The sequence below is a fragment of the Mya arenaria genome, chromosome 16, assembly GCF_026914265.1.
Source record: "Mya arenaria isolate MELC-2E11 chromosome 16, ASM2691426v1".
Classification (NCBI taxonomy): Eukaryota; Metazoa; Mollusca; class Bivalvia; order Myida; family Myidae; genus Mya; species Mya arenaria.
The window spans coordinates 20,273,836-20,294,292 of NC_069137.1; the positions used below are offsets into that span (position 1 = coordinate 20,273,836).

The 20,457-nt window shown below is 32.7% G+C and overlaps 1 protein-coding gene across 10 annotated transcripts in view; it reads right to left on the reverse strand.

Annotated features, from left to right (window-relative positions):
• LOC128222114 (protein Daple-like) overlaps positions 1-20,457 on the reverse strand; it is a 127,853-nt gene that overhangs the window by 35,660 nt on the left and 71,736 nt on the right. For 7 of the 10 annotated variants that reach the window (XM_052930966.1, XM_052930964.1, XM_052930968.1 and 4 more), the window contains 2 exons: positions 16,855-16,878; positions 6,089-6,112 (listed from right to left, as the gene is read on the reverse strand). In XM_052930966.1, coding sequence (XP_052786926.1) covers positions 6,089-6,112; positions 16,855-16,878 — 48 coding nt within the window. The remainder of the gene's footprint in view (positions 1-6,088; positions 6,113-16,854; positions 16,879-20,457) is intronic. The other 3 variants (XM_052930967.1, XM_052930972.1, XM_052930965.1) reach the window with 1 other exon arrangement.

Sequence of the window (20,457 nt, forward strand, 5' to 3'; positions counted from 1 at the left end):
TTGTAACGAATATTGCCATAATCGATCTTGAAATTATGTATTATTATATTTTAAAATTGATTATAAAAAGGATGTTATTCACACGATATGAATGATATGCTGCAACGTAGTCAATAATGCGTCAATAATTCATTTGAAATATTTAAGGAATGAATTGCGGGGTTGATGTCATTATCGGGGTATGAACGCAATTGGGTTGGTCAAAGTACGCGTGGAGTCCTTCGGACTCCACACACATTGACTAACCCAATTGCGTTTATATCCCCGATAATGACATCAACCCCGCAATTCATTCCTGATATTTACACCACTAGTTCATTATTTCATTCAAGAAATGTTTGTTGTTTCCTTTATTTCATTTAAGAAAACCTTTCAGTAATCCGTTCTTACCCATTCTGTAAATAGAACGACCCGACTATAACCGGATTTTTTTTTTCAAATGACGTCACAATAACGCGGGAAAAGATCAACCACTTGAGATCACTTTAAAACGTAAAATTGAAACACTTCTGGTACCAATATATTTAAAATATGATAAACTAACACTTTTAAAAATGTTGATCTATATTTTACGGCACCTGCAGACACAATACAACCAATAACAAGATCAATAGCTTTCATGTATATTGTTATGCAATAAATTACGATCCGAACATTTCCGGAGATGTTGCGTTCATCGATTGATGAACGCAATTGCCGAAAGGCAGTTCATTTAAGGAATTAAAGTTGAAGTGTAAATATATAATAATAATAGTCAACTATTAACCATTTCAGAAGGTACAAGGAAATTACCAAAACAGCATTGAACGATAAACACATCTACTAAAACATACTATCAACGCATATATACCACACCCATCAACATTAACACCAATGCACGAGGGTATATCCACTTTTGAACGAACAGTGAAACAGGACATCAGTCGAATTAGATTACCTGGAATTTAAACTAGGTAACATGCACACGTCAACACACATTGGCAATCGGTTATCAATAGTTACAAATCATAATATAATCTTCATATTCACTCTCTCATTGAAGATATAGTTGTTTATCGGCGAATAGTTAAATAATTAGAGTTGATGTTTTGACATGAATGATATGAATGAACTGAATAATCAATATTGATATGTTCGATTAAAGTGATTATTTTTGGTGAAATGAATATATTTTCTGAATGTTTTAAAATTCCTTTAACATAATCAAAATGGTTTTTAGAAAACAAATGAGAGTTTTAGCAATAGTAAATGGTAGAAAAATGCATTCATCTAATGACTTCACTTGATGAAATTTACTTTGTACACCTTATTTAATCAGAAAATAATTTAAATATTTTGATTAAAATGCCTGCGCATTCCAATTGACTGCGCTCAATAATGTTAAGATTCTCTACATAAATTTCATATTGGATATTTACTTTGTTACAAATCGTCCTTTTATATCAATCCAAAATGACGATTCAACGATTTTCCTTAGCTGTCATTCATTAGTTTATACATGTTGAATATATAGCCGAATCCAAGACATGTTTCAATTGTTGTATAAATGCAGACTACTAGGTTAATGCCGCTGATAGAAACAGTTAATCTGGCAAGGTGGATAAATAAATCGGGAAATTTAATGTGAGCCTTTAAGAAAAGAGACAAGTGTGGTTGTTTTTTCACACTACTGACACAGTACTTAAATGAGCTTGTGAGTGTACATAAACGTTGAACGACACTTTTATTATCAATGCATGTATATTTTTTTTCGCAAATTACATGTATCGATTAAAGATCACGAGTATGTAATTAATCGCCACATTTTCTATGGGTTTAATTTATGACGATATTATTTTTCGGAACTGCACTGGCAAATATGGTGTTATTAGTAAGATGTGTCATTTACCACAGACATTGAATTAGCTCTCGTTGATTGCTACTTATGTTTCAGCATTTGTCAGGATAAGTGTACTGAATTTCTAATCAGTGCCATTATCATGCATAGTGTTTGGATTTTCTGGGCGAGTGATTCTCGTGGTTATTAGCCGGCGGACTATTGGTAAGATTTCGGAGCACTGTTTGTGTTTCCCGCTGTCATTTCAGAACAGGAAAGAAGTGAGTTTTCGCGGTCACATGCCCAACCGACTGAAAAATACACATCATGTGGTCAACAAACCAAATAAACCAAAATGCTCCCGGCACCATATTATTAAATCGATTTGATAAATAAAAAAACATTTTGCTTCACTTTTTAAAGGTTACTGGTTATTTTCATAGTTACAAAAATAAACATCCTGATTTAGAGTCAAACAATACAATTCCACGCTCATTCGGTTTAATATTATTTCGAATACCACAAAAAAGAGAGATTTCAAATGATTTTTAAGGAGGAACTTATTCGGCACTAGAGTGGCCAGTATGGATACTTTTTCATTTGTTTGATCACAATTGTTTAATCTACGTTAACTTCATCCTAGACGTATCAAACACACTGAAAACAGATGTGTTGCAATCGTAAACCTTCATGTAAAAATGAAATCATATGTTTAATACTACATATTAGTAAACGACAATAATTAGGGATCTATATTCTTAAATACTTTAAATAAAGGAAAACTATGCTAGAATGTGCTACAGGCATATAATTTATGAAGCAGCTATTACCCAAATGAACAATGGATTTGCGCTTATGTGTAAACTTATTTCAAATGGAATCATTTGAGCAATGATGTAAATATGACCTTTCCGACTTGAACATGAACATAAAAAGGATAAATTTTTTGTGCATTATAACAAACGTTAAATAAGGATTTTTTTTTGGTATCCATGACAAAGCCAAAATGCAGACTTGACTCAGGTCAAGATTATTTCAAAAAATTTAATAAAAAAATACCATATTTTCATATAATACACCATTTTTACACGCGCTGGTGTTGTGCTAAAATGTCTAAATAACTGTTTCAACACCATATCAAACTCTTAATTAATGGTGGTAATTTGCGATAATTGTATTTTTACTGTATCAAGGGAACATATGTGTGTTGTCATGGATACCAGAAATATGTATATTCAGTGTTTGTAAATGTACACTCCTTTCCTATCATTAGTGTGGAAGTGGATTGCATTGAATTTCATTGATACTAATTTAAAAACATCTTGAAAGTTATATCGCCTTTTTATTCTAAAACTCCATGTTAAATGTTTCCGAACTTGCCTTGTACATTCACTTATATACATTTTTAAATGTATGTTATTTTTTATATATTTTTTTCTGCAGCATACAGAAAAGAAAACATTATTCAGTTTCAATTATAGAGTGTCTGTGGAGTGTAGATGTAAAAGGAGAAGACAAGTCCTGTTGATTCATACCGTCCCAAAGTTCCAAAAATCCTACACCCATTTATTTATATCTGAGTAACGAATATTTGGTCATTTACTTTTCAAACGATTGTATGATATAATCATATAAAGCAGAAGGCATTGATGGAAACAAACAAATCTTCATCAATTATGTTAAATATGAATTTATCGAAGTCATTTGAAACGGCATAATTCGTATCATGGGCATTTGACTGGTATTAGGAGCATTGTAGGTATTTAACTTGTATTGACATCAAGACAAATGAAATGGTAGATTGAGGCTTTAATGTATATGAATATGTTCTTGACAATGATTGGCTATTTTGACAAAAAACTTTGTAACCTCAAATACGTTAGTTGACCCGTTTCTATATTCATATCGATGTTGAAATCAATATCCCTTTTAGACGATATTTCCAGTAAAATATAAATATTGATGTCAGTCATAACGACTTGACATGATCATGGTTTTAAATCTCTAGAGAAATTGTTTCCTTGTTCCTATATAACTTAAAATGCCTTCGTTTCCCTTTTTCTATAATAATACGTATCAGTGTTTAAATAAGTTGACTTATGTACCATTAATTTTACCGAATCGTTTAAAATCAATTCAAAGCCAAGACACGTTATAATGTTTCTAAAGCTTCCGAAACAAATTTGCGTAAATCAAATTGAATTGTTATGGAACGCTAAGAGAAATGTTTATGAAAATTGTTTTTTTTCTGGCTGTTGTCATTGTTTGAAATGCTACATTTAAGAGATGGCATGATGGCTTTATTATAGAAGTGGGGTTTTTTAACATAAATTAATCAGACGCAGGCTTACTGCGGGACAAATATCGATACATTGTTTGTATTGTAATTGCAACGACATATAATATTACAACGAGTCCCAGATTAAATTATCAATTATGCAAGCTTTTATGAACGTCTTTCATGTTTCAATGTAAACGAATTTGATGAAGAAATAGCTGGTATTTCATCAATCACTACATATGGATTGATGACATCATTGACATGCTTGACTCAGGTCAAAAATATGTTTACGTTTCCTGACATAATGTAAAAAAATTCAACATGATTAAACCATTTCTTCACTTGATAGTTTGCCTTGAATTGGCTACGTGGGCACACTTTCCTCGCATATCTAAGCACCAAACCAACCATATTCTGGTTTAATCCTGCTGTTAATATATTTGGAGATAACTTACCTAGTTTGATATGCCTCCATGGCATATATGTGTGTTATTACAGATACCAGAAATTATTAAAAAAACGTTTGAAATCATACACCATAGTTTATCCATCATATGAAGTTCCCGAACACTTCGTACAAACAACGAAATACATTAACAATTTACAAAAAAATAACGTTCCTCTCATTAAGCTTAAAAGAGAAAACAACCCGGCAATCGTTAGTTATTATCTGAGGCCCTCAGTTAGTGAACTGTATATATACATGTACAAGGGCAGGACCAGTGGTGCGTAATTATGATGTAGATAAATATCTCTTTACACGGCATTGGTATTTATGATACATTTAAGCTATCGTGTCAAAGTGATACTTGATAAACTTGATGAAGGTTTTTATACAATCCCATTTTTGTCAGAGTGTGTTGATGTTTTTTTAAGCCATATGTCTGCTACAATGATAACGCTAAAATAGATGATTTTTATGAATAGGAACAGGATGAGACACTAAGTACACCTTTAGCAAGTATACCACCAGGTTTGACGGTAATCTAATTCACTCTTTTTTTAGGAAGAGATATTTCAACATATATGCATATGTTAGCATGATGAACTTAGGCGATTAACTAAGATGATGTAGAATTTGTAAAACTTCAACGTTTTATTTATTGTCTGTAACTTATTACCGTCGAAGCATGACTGCGTTCTTTAACATTTGACATTTAAGCACGGTTTTGTTTATTACGTATTCCCGCATTACCATGGTAACGTTCATAACGTTTTCTCTTTTTATGATATATATGTTCTTTACGCATTATATTATTTACACAGTAACGTTTATAACGCATTTGCATTTCCGTTTAAGTATGGTAACGTGCATCGTATCCTCTCGTAATAGCATGGTAAGGTTTATTGTGTCTTCTCGCAATAGAATGGTAACGTTCATTGTGTATTATCACAATAACATCGTAACGTTCATTGTGTCTCCTCGCAATAGCATGGTAACGTTCATTGTGTATTATCGCAATAGCATTGTAACGTTCACTTTGCTTCTCGCAATAACATGTAAACACCAGCACTTCCAATGATATTTCATGTAGCTTGTTCAGATGGAAAAGGTTATTTACATATGTTTTTAATTATATTGAGTGCTTGTATGATTAACATACTTAGAGTATAATTAACATCTCACAATGTACGAAGCATCCGGGAGATGCAATGATTACATATTTTTCTCATTCAAGGATGTGTACTTATTGCAAAAATAACACATATCGGATGGCATATTCAATGCATACGTCATTATGAATTTATTTAACACAGCTTTAAACAACTTTAACATGTATTTTAAAACAAATATCAAATAAATCAAAACTGGAGAACGAAATATCGGGCTTGCATTTAAACAGTAAAGATCAAAGTAAATTTTAAATTTAAACATACTATCTTTATTTATTTATTAGAATCGTTTTAAGTGTATGAAGCTAATGCAGTACTACATGAAATACGTTACGATATATTCCTTATGTTTAAAATGAAGAAAAAAGATAACTTACTCTTGTTCTGTCATAATCCCAAACCTGAAAAGAGCCAATAAAACAACATCAGTTGATTAATAAGTATCATATAAATGTACGTGAAATGACAGTATTGGTAATGTGAAATTATTGTGGCTTTTTGGTATAACCTGATTTATATGCAGTAATAAAAACTAATTGACTGACTGACTGACTGACTGACTGACTGACTGACTGACTGACTGACTGACTGACTGACTGACTGACTGACTGACTGACTGACTGACTGACTGACTGACTGACTGACTGACTGACTGACTGACTGACTCACTCACTCACTCACTGACTGACTCACTGACTGACTCACTGACTGACTCACTGACTGACTCACTGACTGACTCACTGACTCACTGACTCACTCACTCACTGACTGACTCACTGACTGACTCACTGACTCACTGACTCACTGACTCACTGACTCACTGACCGACCGACCGACCGACCGACCGACCGACCCACCGACCCACCGACCGACCGACCGACCCACCGACCGACCGACCGACCGACCACGGTATATTAAATTATGTTCATTGGTGGAAATATTTGCCAGTGATAGGGAAAACTGAACAATGTGACATCTTAAAAATATCTATTCATACATATACAATGATCACTTTGGGTTGTTTTATTCCATTGGCGACCTGGTTTGATTCATGCAATTCAAAGCAAGTAACAATTTATTCGTATAATGTATTTCAAACGGATACAACGTCAAACATGATTACTTCATATTTTTAGGATATGTTTAGATAAAAAACAATTGTCAAAGACGACCTAAGAGAAACGTCATGTAAATATATTTTGTGAAAGGAAATATAAAACACTTTGCTACAATTTAGAATTATTATCAAAGTGACCGCTGACCAGCATTTTATCTTGTTCATACGTCCACGAATGCGAAGTGTATCTAGTAGTTCGTTACAAATGCATATTGAGTAATAAAAATATGTACAGTGCTAGTCATATGTTCTGTAAACGATTTTTATTTAAGAGAAAAAGTAGATCAATTAGTAAAGTAACGATTGAAATGCTGTATTTATATATAAGTATCAGTTTACGTAAACGTTGATTGAATTGTGTGGAAACAAATGGTTGGTCCTCAACATATCTATTAAAATATAGCTGAATTGTGTTTGTCTAATTTCGATTGATCATTTTCATACCACTGCCTGCACAAAAACTTGATGATTTCCCAACTCGAGTCAGTAAGAACGTCGACCTACTAAGTGAAACGTCATGAAAATAATATTTGTGAAAGGAAATATTAAACACTTTGCTCTTTTTTAGAAATATTATCCAAGTGACAGCTAACCAACATTTTTCTTGTTCATACATCCGTGGTCGGCTCCACGAATGCGAAGTGTATACTATAGTTCGTTTAATGCATATGCATATTGAGAAAAGAAAATATGTAAAGTGCAAGTCATATATTTTTGTAAACGATTTCTTTTTTAGAGAAAAAGTAGATCAATTAGTAAAGTAACTGCGCACTGTGCAAAAAAAACCCGAAAACGTTGAATGAATTGTGTGGAAACACATGGTTGGTCCTCAACATATCTACTGAGATATAGCTGAATTGTGTTTCTTTAGTTTCGTTTGATAATTTCCCTACCTCTGCCCGCACAAAAGCTTTTATGATTCGCAAACTCGAGTCAGTAAAATCATATTGCAAACGTGTGTAAGCCTGTACATAGTCGTACCACAGAAGCTTCAACAACTGCAAAGACAACCCGGTCATGGTAAAGATTTCGGACACTTATGTTAATATCAAAAGAATCAAAATGTCTAGCCTGCAATGTTTCTAGAAAGTCATATGTACAAATAGTGAATTTCTGATAATTAAACCCCTCTAGAACAGTTTGGTGCTTTACTTCGTTAACGCACATATGCCTTTTTAAACATGTTTACCAATTATGATTGTCTTTACCGAAATGCTCCTTATCTTAAATTATTTTTAATCAGCCATTCAAAAAGACCGGACATGGTTAATAATTTCTATAGCGGCAAATTAAAATAAACGATGTACTCAATCATTTTACTATCAAAACACAATTAAGACCGCACGACATGCTCATAGTCTCATTGCCTTGTGAAATGTTAACGACACCTTAGCAAGGTCAACGTTTATGTGTTTAAAAAACACACACAAAAAAATACACATGTTTAATTCCTATAGTAAGAAGTTTCGATATGGCTGCCAATTTAAACGTAAGTATATTAGCCAGTCCTAAATTGCAACATCATGTCCTTCCATCAATAGTGTTGTAAGCTTGTAACACAGAACTTCGCTAAGATATATTCGGCAAAAAGAAAACAAAACATGCAAACATTAACATATTCTCATGAGTGTTGGGTGGATATAATAACTACTGATATACATGCACAAGAGCAGAAAGGTTGCGTGCCCTTTCTTAAGTCGTAAAATGTATGTATTGGGATTTTGTATATCGTACGCAAAGTATTTGTGTTTTCATTCGTTATCAATCAAAGGTCATTTCAACTGACTTAAGCACACTAGTCAACTAGAGTTAACTCAATATTCAATTGATATTTATCAGCTTACATTTAAGTTAAAGCATGTGAAAACTTAATATAACTACATGTAGACACACGTATAAAGGGATGGATTTATGGCGGTTCTAAAACGGTTTGGCATTTTTTATTATACACAAAATAGGTATGGGAATGTGGTTAGTTCAAATAATATACATTTTAAAATAGAAACAACAACATAAAATAGTTTATCAAGTTGAATTATTTCAACTTATGAGCAATATACACAGGTAAGGTAAAAAACACTATTTGACAACTAATCAAATTCGTCTCAAAGTTATCCGGGTCATTACAGTTAAAAACTTATTTTCAGTACATTAGGTCTTGAGTAATTGCGGCAATGTTAATATATTTCCTGACCGGATTAACAAGTGGTCTTTTGAATGATAGTGCAGTTCGTCATCAATCTTGTTAAGATTACTAAAAGTACACTTTCCTCTATTGACCAGTAGTACCGCATTTAGTTTTCACCTACCAACTTTGACAGGAAATGTATGGTTGCTCACTTATTATTATGGTTTAACTGTACTATTTAGAGGATATTTTCCAAGTTTTGATAAAAACATGAAACTTGGAGTAATCCGCCTAGTATATGTAATCCGGCGTAAAAAATACAATGATGTTGCTCAAAGAAATCAATGTTTTCAAAGCAAAATACTTTACATCCGTATGATAGAATGGGAACAAAGGTATCATCAAAAAGCTGTCCAAAGGTAAGTCTAGGTTAATAGTTATTTTAAAAATTAGTGGACTTTAAACCTGTTTAGGATAACAACATTTATATGTAAAGTCTGACCTGTGGTCGGGACAATAATATAATATTTAAAATTACAATTTTGGCAAGAAGTGGTTAGCTCACGAAGTTTGCCGATATTGTATCTTGCCATTTAATTTATTCTTTTGTATGTATTTCTGATACAAAACAGTCAAGATTAAAATTCCGAAATATATTTATTCCAATCATTTCGAGAGAAAATGTTACATTGTTTATACATCACTTATTACATTTTTATGTTACGGTTGCAATTATGAAATGACATCTCCGATTATTGCCGTTAATAATTCATTTTAACGTTTTAGTACTTGCGTGTTTGATGTAATCTCATTGATACCGATATACAACATGATTTGAACATTCATTCATCTTGGATCAGTTTGCAACACTAAGTAATACATACGAAACATTCACTAGTTTTAAAATTCAAAACGATCGATCTGATGTTGTTAAAGGTAAGGAATGATAAATAATATTCAAATTTAGTTGATCTTGAAACAGCTCTTCCTTAATATTTCCTGTGGCTTGTTCGGATTAAAAAATATTTACAAACTTGTTTTAATTTGTTTGAGTGCTTGTTTCATTAACATGCATTGAGTATAATTTTATTCCTATATTTCCTGTGGCTTCTTCCGATGAAATGTTTATTTACATTCCTCTATTTGTAAGTATACACTTAATGACAAGTGAGGTATTGATATAATACACTCACTGGAAATAATATTGAAAACTAATCTAAAAATGCCAAATGTGAACAGAACACTAAGAACCTCACCGGAAGTAAAATCAACAACATTGGATTTCTTAATAGAATGCCATATTATATTTAGATCAGAATGAAATAAATCCCAGTGAATATCATATATATTTTACTTCGTTGGCTTTCTCGACGAATGAGAGAGCGTGTAATTATTGGCCATATGATATTGTTGCTAACATATTAATTTCCATTTAAGACACATTAAATACGGTATATGATATATTGAAATTGTGTATTAGATAAAGCGCAATGTAAGCAGTATGAGTATGCTGTTGTCATATTAAACGAATGTAATTGGTATGATGAAATTATGTTCTACACGCGTATTGACAAAACAAATTTTCCTAAATATATAAGTTAGTGCTATATTAATACGCTTTAAAATGCAGTAAACATTACAAAAAAGTCATCACTTACAAACTCTTGTTTGGATTTTAAAATCTAAACAATAGTACTGATAAACATTTCGATATAGTCAACGTTTATATTTGTTAGACGAGTGGGTGTATACGATTAGCTGGTGATGTATATGAACAATGAAAAAGGTGTTTTGTGACATTGATGAAAATATTTCAGTAATTACTTACAGAAATGCATTATATAAGATACAGAGCTAATTGATGACATTATATAAGCGGTTTTGACATTCTAAATAAAGTTAAATGCAACATAAATGTCCCTTTTTAAATAGTTTTGTTAAAACATACTTCTAATGTTTTGAAATTAAATTTACACATTTACTTTGCCAAATATACTGAATCAATATTGTTGAGTATTTGAACATTTGCATTGAAATCACCAAACTGTTGTTATTTTTAGACGCATGATGGCTTCCGTACAACAAACGCCATAGCGTTCAACCTACCGCCTCACAAGCACAACTTATTGTTATTTCACAATCAATTATGTAGTTTGACCCTGTCTCTATTTTGCAACATTCTTGTGTCTCACAGATTCTCTCTTAATTATTGCAATATCAAATGACTATACCTCCAAATACAGCAAAAGCAGTTTATGCAAAATTAGTTCCTGTGTGATTTAGTTTCTGGATTTAAATACTTTTAATATGTTTTTTTTTCAAGTTTAAATATTAGGGCGCAATATTTGAATTTTAAGTACAAATTGATGTACAAGGATGTTGAGATATAAACTTAAAGTAAATCTATACAATATATGCAAGAAAGCACAAACTAGCTGCATTAAATTGTAAACTGATTCTTCATCAAAATTGATATTTGTCGCTGTTAGAAAATGACGTGATTATGGCTTTCGTAGTAATGTTTTCAGACGCCTTAACAATCACAGAGTATAGGCCGATGACATACGTTATTTATCTAATAATGCATGATTCTTTAAACTATTGCCTAGCATTATAAGGTTTAATTCACAGTCTTACTTTTGTCAAATAAACATTATGTGCAAATGGTGTGTTATCAACCTTTATCTGCGACAATGATATTGCTGAATTATATGTTTTGCAGAAATACGAAAAAAATACATATTTAAAATCCGTCAAGTTAAAAAAAAACACATCATTTTAAAACAAAGAAATCAACAGTATGACAATTATCAAAAATTCCGGAAGTGTATGCACTTTTAAGGTATATATAGCATGGGAGAATTCTCCAATTTAATACGCCGAAAAAACGAGTGATATACGTTTACATAATGAACAGATTTTAACACTAAGTGGTAAACGATTTTAATATGTGTTTACGAAATATTGATAGTTTCCTAAAATCATTTTCATTCGTACTTGTAAAGAGGTTTAGGAATTTAACATAACTTGGTGTAACATAAAATACAGGTTTTATTAACGTTTTTCTCAGATTTAAAAAATCAGGACATTCTATTATATAGTGATTCGTCACCTATCGTTCTATTGCAACGCGTGCATTTTCTATTTTCGTCTTTCTGACTGACTGACTGACTGACTGACTGACTGACTGACTGACTGACTGACTGACTGACTGACTGACTGACTGACTGACTGACTGACTGACTGACTGACTGACTGACTGACTGACTGACTGACTGACTGACAGACTGACTGACAGACTGACTGACTGACTGACCGACTAATACCACTGTCTGACTGACTGACTGAATACCTGTCTGATTGAATGACTGACTGACTGACTGACTGACACACTGACTGACTGACTGACTTACACACTGACTGACTGACTGAGTGATTGACTGAGTGAGTGACTGAGTGACTGACTGACTGACTCACTGGCTGACTGACTGTCTGACTGACCGACCGACCGACCGACCGACCGAGAGACCGACCGACCGACCGACGAATGACTGACTGACCGACCGCCCGACCGAGAGACCGACCGACCGACCGACCAACCGACCGACCGGCGACTGACTGACTGACTGACTGACTGACTGACTGACTGACTGACTGACTCCCTGACTCACCCACTGACTCACCCACTGAATCACTACCTTACTAACTCACTGTCTCACTGACTGACTCACTGACTGACTCACTGACTCACTGACTTACAGACTTACAAACTGACTAACGGACTCACTGACTCCCTGACTCACTGACTCACTGACTCACTGACTGACTCACTGACTGACTCATGGACTCATTGACTCAATGACTCACTGACTCACCTACTGACTCACTGACTGACTGACTCACTGACTGACTCACTGACTGACTCACTCACTGACTGACTCACTGACTGAATCACTGACTGACTGACTGACTGACTGACTGACTGACTGAATGTCTGACTGACTGACTGACTGACTGACTCACTCACTCACTCACTCACTCACTCACTCACTCACTCACTCACTCTCTCCCACCCTCACTCACTCACTCACTCACTCACTCACTCACTCACTCACTCACTCACTCACTCACTCACTCACTCACTCACTCACTCACTCACTCACTCACTCACTCACTCACTCACTCACTCACTCACTCACTCACTCACTCACTCACTCACTCACTCACTCACTCACTCACTCACTCACTCACTCACTCACTCACTCACTCACTCACTCACTCACTCACTCACTCACTCACTCACTCACTCACTCACTCACTCACTCACTCACTCACTCACTCACTCACTCACTCACTCACTCACTCACTCACTCACTCACTCACTCACTCACTCACTCACTCACTCACTCACTCACTCACTCACTCACTCACTCACTCACTCACTCACTCACTCACTCACTCACTCACTCACTCACTCACTCACTCACTCACTCCAGTACAGTACATATTAAGGGTCACACAGTAAAAAATTGGACCTCCAAAATTTAAGAAACTCTTCTCATCAATCGAAATGGCTATAGCAAAGATGTTTAAGTTACATCATTGTGAAGTGGCCCTCTACCAAGCTTGTACACATTGTGTCCCTGTTATCAAAACAATTCACGCAGTAGGTGCCACTTCTTTAATAATCATTAGTAAAAACTATTTTCTAATATTTTTGTCAATAGCTGCATAACTAGAAAATTCGTTGAAAATACTATGAAGTGTTAACTGCCCATTCCCTTAGGAGTATTTGTTTACGTGTATACACTTATACAAAAACAACTTTTAATATGATATTCTCACGGACTGCAGTAGCTAGAGTTAACTTTTATAGTATATGATATCCTAATGTTAAACGAGAATAACAGGGAATTTACGATGACAATTAAGTATATTGTTTTTGCTTTATGATATTAAAAACAAAATTTCACAGGGTAATAAACATTTGGAATGCTATTAATCAAATATTGTGTGCAACATTTGAATGATATTGGCCTAGGAGTAACACATATAAGATAAGTAATCAGGTAAGTATAAACGAAATTCACTGACCAAAAAAGATGTGCAATCTCGAATTGTCATTCTGTTTTGTATTGCGTATTTTTGCAACACCTGTTACTCTTTCAGTGAATCTGAATGAAGCTGAAACTTGGATTGATAACGCTATATACTTAACAGTTTTGTTTCTTATTCAGTTCCAATGAAGCAAACGCCTTTGGTTTTTAAATGTATGTAAGCACGTTTAAAGCACTACAGATATATACACTTGAAATACCACCATATCACTGCATGCTTCATTACTTTTAGCTACATTGTATTACGTCACTTTTAGTCTCTTTCCACTGTTTTACATTTAATTTATTTTTAGTAATTGTAGCCAGATATTTAGGCCGTTTGTTATTTTATTGTTTTTTTTTTTATAAAAATGTTTTTCTTTCAAAATTTATCATTTTCAACTACGGAAGATAAATTTAATCAATTTGCTACTTTTTATAACTCATGTATTGGATATAAACTACGAAATTTAGCACGAAAAGGATGTGAAAAAAGTATCATTCACATAAGTTTTATCTTCAAAGGATTTTTTTTTGTTGTTGAAAATTACCAGAAGTATTGGCAATTTTCTTTTGTTACGGAGCTTATTTATCTTCTGTAAAAACAGTCTGATTTTTTTTAAATCAATACAAAATTCAACGTAAGTTTACATACGGATATACACCGAAGTCAAGAACAAAGTTCAATAGTGTGAATCATTAAACAATAACACCATTTCATGTAGTTATTGTAAAACCATTTACATGTATTTATGGTCTTAGGTTAGTGGTTAATTAAAGCTGCTCGCACACAGATTGAACGTTTTGACGTTTAATTTTTATCTTTGAACGGGCCAATTAATGCGAAAATGCATGAAAACCAGTTATATAAGACTGCTGTAAAAATAAGATCACTGGTTTTTATATTTAAGTTCCAAAAATGATTTGTTATGCATTTAGTAACGGTTTAAGCCATTTAACATTAATTTGCGAATGGAAATATGAAACTCTGCGATCTGATCTTTTGTCAGCAATCTTTAATCATCGGTTTGCAGATATTTACGGAAAAACTGCTCTTTCCAAGACAAAAATTGAAAAAAGTTAAAAACGGTATTTATGTGAGAGTGTAGCTTTAAATTGGTTAAATTAATATTTAGTGGTAATTTACAAGAAAACTGATACGTGGTGATTATATGAAGTCAAAGAATATCATATAAAGAAGCCTTGAAACTTATCTGAATCATTTAAAGTGCAATCATTAGAATAAAGCTGCTACAACTTAAAAGCATAATTCAAGGAGCGGTAATAAAAAAAAAACAGAATCATTTAAAATTATAAAGCATCCTAACTTTTCCGGCACATGTTTAGCTTGATCGTTGTAACCACAAATGCTGTTACTAAAATGTCCCCAACATGTTTGACAGGTACGATTGCCGTTGCGTGTTAAAAATTGATATTTATTGTCACTCTTCTCAAAATAACGTGATTATGGTTTCCCCATTGACATTTAGACACTTTCACCATTACCGTGCACAGGCTGATGATATTCATGAGTTTTCTTTGAACCATGCCTGACTCGTTGAATAATTGCCAAGCATTATGAAGTTAACGTTAAATAATTATTTTATCAGATGTTCATTATGTTTGAATGGTGTTTACCAACCTTTATCTGGTTAAATTATATTGCCGAATTGTATAATATGCAGTATTACGAACAGATTTTACAAACATACATTTATGTTTTCCGTAAATCTGTGAACGTATATATAACTAATAAAACCCTCATTTTTTCCAAAAAATGCTCTTTAACATAAAGTTTTTTTATGTCTGTTTTATGCCCAAGTTTCTGTGGCTGCAGCAAAACAGTAAATGAAGATATTTGAGAGTGTTTTTTTGTTTTATAATATTTGTCACATTAAATATTAGTGTATGTGGAATAACTTTCCATTTCCATGTTATGCGTCATCTTGTTTGTGTCTTAAAATTAATCAGATAAAACTTAAAAAACAAAATATGTGTTTTGTAAAAGTCCGTTTAAGACCGATTTTGCAATACATTTTCATCCCTTGAATGGGCGTTTTTAATAACACAACGGTTAACACCAATAGTGTTATTTCTATGAATAAATGAAATCGAAGCTAGATTATTCATAACACTATATTCACGCGCCGACAAACATAAATAAACACCAACATATGAAAAAGGTAAGAAAAGCTTTGTCGGGGGGTCGGATGGGCAGTGGTAAGAGCATTAGAAAGGTAAGTGCAAACGGTATTCAATTTATACAATTCATTATGTATATTAACAGACTGTCCGACTGACAGAAGGACGAACTGTGTGACTGTCCGACTGACCGACCGACCGGCTGTATAATTGTTTTATTTTCATACGTTTAGTAAAATTTACATTGCACGATGAACTTCGATTCCGGGAGATGCAATGATTACATTCGTATCATCCAAACAGTGTTATTTATGCTTAAGTAACAAGTATCGGATGAAATATACAATGCAAATGTAACAAAGTACTTATTTAACATAGTTTTAAACTGTATTCGTGTAATACAGTTATCAGCCCGAAGACCAATGAATGTCCATTATATTTAAGTAAGGTATGCTCAAGCAAACAGAAAAATGAATGAAAACTGGATTATGAAATATCGAGATTGCATTTCAACAGTCAATTTCAAAGGAAATCCTTTATTAAAACATACTTTTTTCGCTATTCTATCGTAGTCGTTTCAAGTCAATTAAAATAAAGCAGTGTTACATTAATGACGTTATGATATATTCCAAGATTTTGGTATTGAAGAAAAAGACTTACCAATTCCAAATTGGATTATCCAGCCTGAAATTATAAAAAAAATCCAACATCAGTTGACATGGGATTAACTAATTGTTTATATGTATGTTCACAGGCAATAACGCGTCCTTAATTTCTTGATGATATGCGTTATCACAACTTGCATCACGATCAAACAACTTGTATGTCTTTTTAAATGAAATAAAAGGCGTATGTACAGAATATTGTGTTCAACAACTCCTTATATTGATACATCATAAAGTGTACATATAACTCAAATATCACGTTAAGCACTTATCTAGTTAAAAAAAAGAAACAAAAAGACGTTTGCATTTTTTTGACTGACTGACTGACCGACCGACCGACCGACCGACCGATCGCCCGCCCGCCCGCCCGCCCGCCCGCACTCCCATGTGCTTGAAACAAACTGATTGTGTTCCTTCAAATTTAAGAATTGCTAAAAAAAGGTTGCCTAAATTCGATTTCTTAATCAGTCATTCTTGTTTAATTTTGTTTTAAAGAAATGTTTTAAATTTAAAATAAAATGTTGTTTAATATCTTTTTTAAGATAACGTGACACTAAATGCTAATATATGATCATATTAAGTACAAAGTAACAACATGTTTAGGTATATTTACTCGACGTTCTTGTTTTCCTTTATTGTTGTGTATGAGTAGTAATTTAAGGTAGCACACCCATAATGGGCACCATTTCCAACTTTTATTAGCTTGATAATTTCTTAATGGGTATCATTTCCTGGATTTATAAACATAATTTAAAATAAATTAACCGTAAAAAATAACAATTTTATTTAAATTTAAAGTACCCTATCCCCATTTCAAAATTGTCGATAAACACGATAACATCCGAGAGACAAGAACAAATCTTTGTTTCATTTATTTATCAACATTTTGGAAATAATTTGATTTCAGAGTAACAAGAAACGTATTTACTTTCAGAAATAATACATTAGTGATCACAAATGTAATCAAACTGTACTGAAATAGCCATATGGTATTTCAATTATGTTTTGACCGCGTAAAATTGGAACATCGACGTTTAAAAGCCAGATCAACAAGTTCTAGAAATACGCATGACCTGTACTTTATTAAGAATTATCATTTATCGTTTGGGGACAATTTACCGCTAATTTAAATCAACATAAAGTTTGTAATTCACTTACACCTTTTTCAGCCGTACCTGCAAATTATAAAATCTTCACAGAACCTAATGTTTATGAGTAGAAATGTATTCAATTACTTTTTAATGAAATCCAATATAAACTTCTGTAAAAAAAATGTTAGCTAATGAAAGCAAGGAAGAAAACAAAATATACGTGCTTCTGGCTGGATTCGAACCGGTATCTTGAAACCCTCAAAAGATTTGTAGTCCTGTGCTTAACAACATAGGCTAAAGCATCTTTACAATCACATACCAATTAGCATGACTATGTACAGTGCAGGTCATATTTTCTTTAAAATATAATATGTATATAAGGTAACTGCAAACTGTCTACAGAAAAGCTTACGAAACGACGAAAACGCTGTATTCATATTTAAGTATTAATTCACATACATGTTGGATGATCTATGTGGACACCACATGGTTGGTTCTCAACATATATATTGAAATATAACTGAATGTGTTTGTTATTTTGTTGCGCTTGATCATTTCCGTCCATACTGCCCCCCCCCCCCCCAACTTGAATGTTTCGCAAACTTGTATCAATAATAAATCTTAATATTAAATGAGCAGTATTTGTATAATAAATGTTATTGTGCTTTTGTATATGTGAGATATTGTGGTAATTGTATACGGATATTATATTCTGCTTGCTTTTATGAAGCGCCTGGACGCTAATGGCGCAAATAAAAAATATAGTTGAAAATCCGTATTAGTAAACCCTTAGTGTTTCGCAGACGTTTACGACATAAATGTGTTTTTTCCGGTTTTAAAGAAACATCAGACACAGTCAACATGAAACAAATTCTTAAATGATACATAATGTGTTCGTTTCACTACAGTATATGTTTAGATGTTAAAACATGTTAGCAAAATAGGTTAAGAGAAAAAGGTTAAAAAACGTCGGATTTGCTGTGTACTATTATATATTGCAATATATCAATGTTCAAAGTGTATTTTAGTACTACGGAAGATATATTTGCCAAAAAAAATATGCTTTGAACAAACATTTTTTTTATGAAAGTCAAGAAACACGGGGATATATTTCAGTGATAGTGATAAATGATTTATTCATTGCGCTAAGCAGAATCTCTTATTGTCTTCTATAAATGTTCAAAGTGTAATGATTTTTTTCTCACGTTTATAGTCATGCCCTGGACTCATTTTAACTATTCATAATGTACAAGATGATATATTTTTTTTTAAATAAGTTCCCAAGCGTATTATACATTAAAAGGTTTACAAGTTTCATATGCATACGCAACTTTATATAAATTCAAATTGAAAAATGGGAGATAACTTTGCAAAAGAGTGCCACGTAGTTTACATTCCAACATAATTTGGTTCTATGTTTAAACTTTAATCACTTCCTATAATGGTGCCCGAGTTTTACTTCGGACAAAACAAAAAATATCTGATGCAGGGCTTGTATTGATTGTATATATTACATATTTTTAAAGATCTACTCTTATTCCCAAATAAGATTCAACAATATTTATACAATTATTTCAATATACCAAAACGGATACATAAATGTCAAAAACAATATGTTTTTGTTAAAGAAAATTGAGTTAAATTTGAAAGAAAGGTGCAGTATAAACCGTATTTCCATCTTATGACACGAAAGTCAATCACAGTATTAATTTTTACATTCACCAGTCATTTAATATATGTGCGTTTTTAGCGATTAAATGCACGGTTATAACCTTGCTATCAATCATTAATATAACCATACGTGTATCATTTAGTAAGTACTTAATGATTTGATACTAAATATTTATGTTAGCTATATATGTGTATGTATTGATTACGAATTCGATTGTCACTTTTATATAACACACATCCGTAGATGACCGTAACATGCTCATTATGTGACTTGCAAAACCCTGATAAGGAAGTTTTTTTTATCCGATTTAAATTTATGTGTTTTGTGAAGGCGTTGTGGCCCATATATGAAACAGCTTCAATAATTTCATGACAAAAGCAAGAATATGTACGAAACATACACAACAAAACTAATAACAAATTACAAATAACAATAGCTTTGCGTATACTAGTTTCTCGGTCATTTATTTTACATATCATTAATCAAAAGGCACCACTGTATGATCTGATATCATAACAATACCGGGTCACAGTATATAACTTTTTACATAAAAGAACTACTTTTTGATCCATAAAATTACAATAAAGGTTTTATATCGGATACTTTGATACGTTTAATTTGTAACGTCATCAAATATTAGCTGTAATATATTTAGTTATGAAATATAAGTGTTTGTGTGGAATTACTTTTCATTTCAATGCTATGTCTACATTCTTAAAACAAAATACGGTTTTTGTAAATCGTTTTAGTCCGAGTTCGCAATAGTTTTGCATCCCTGGCGTTTTTGATACTATAATGGTTCGCGCAAAAAGTGCTATTTCTAGGAAATAATTGA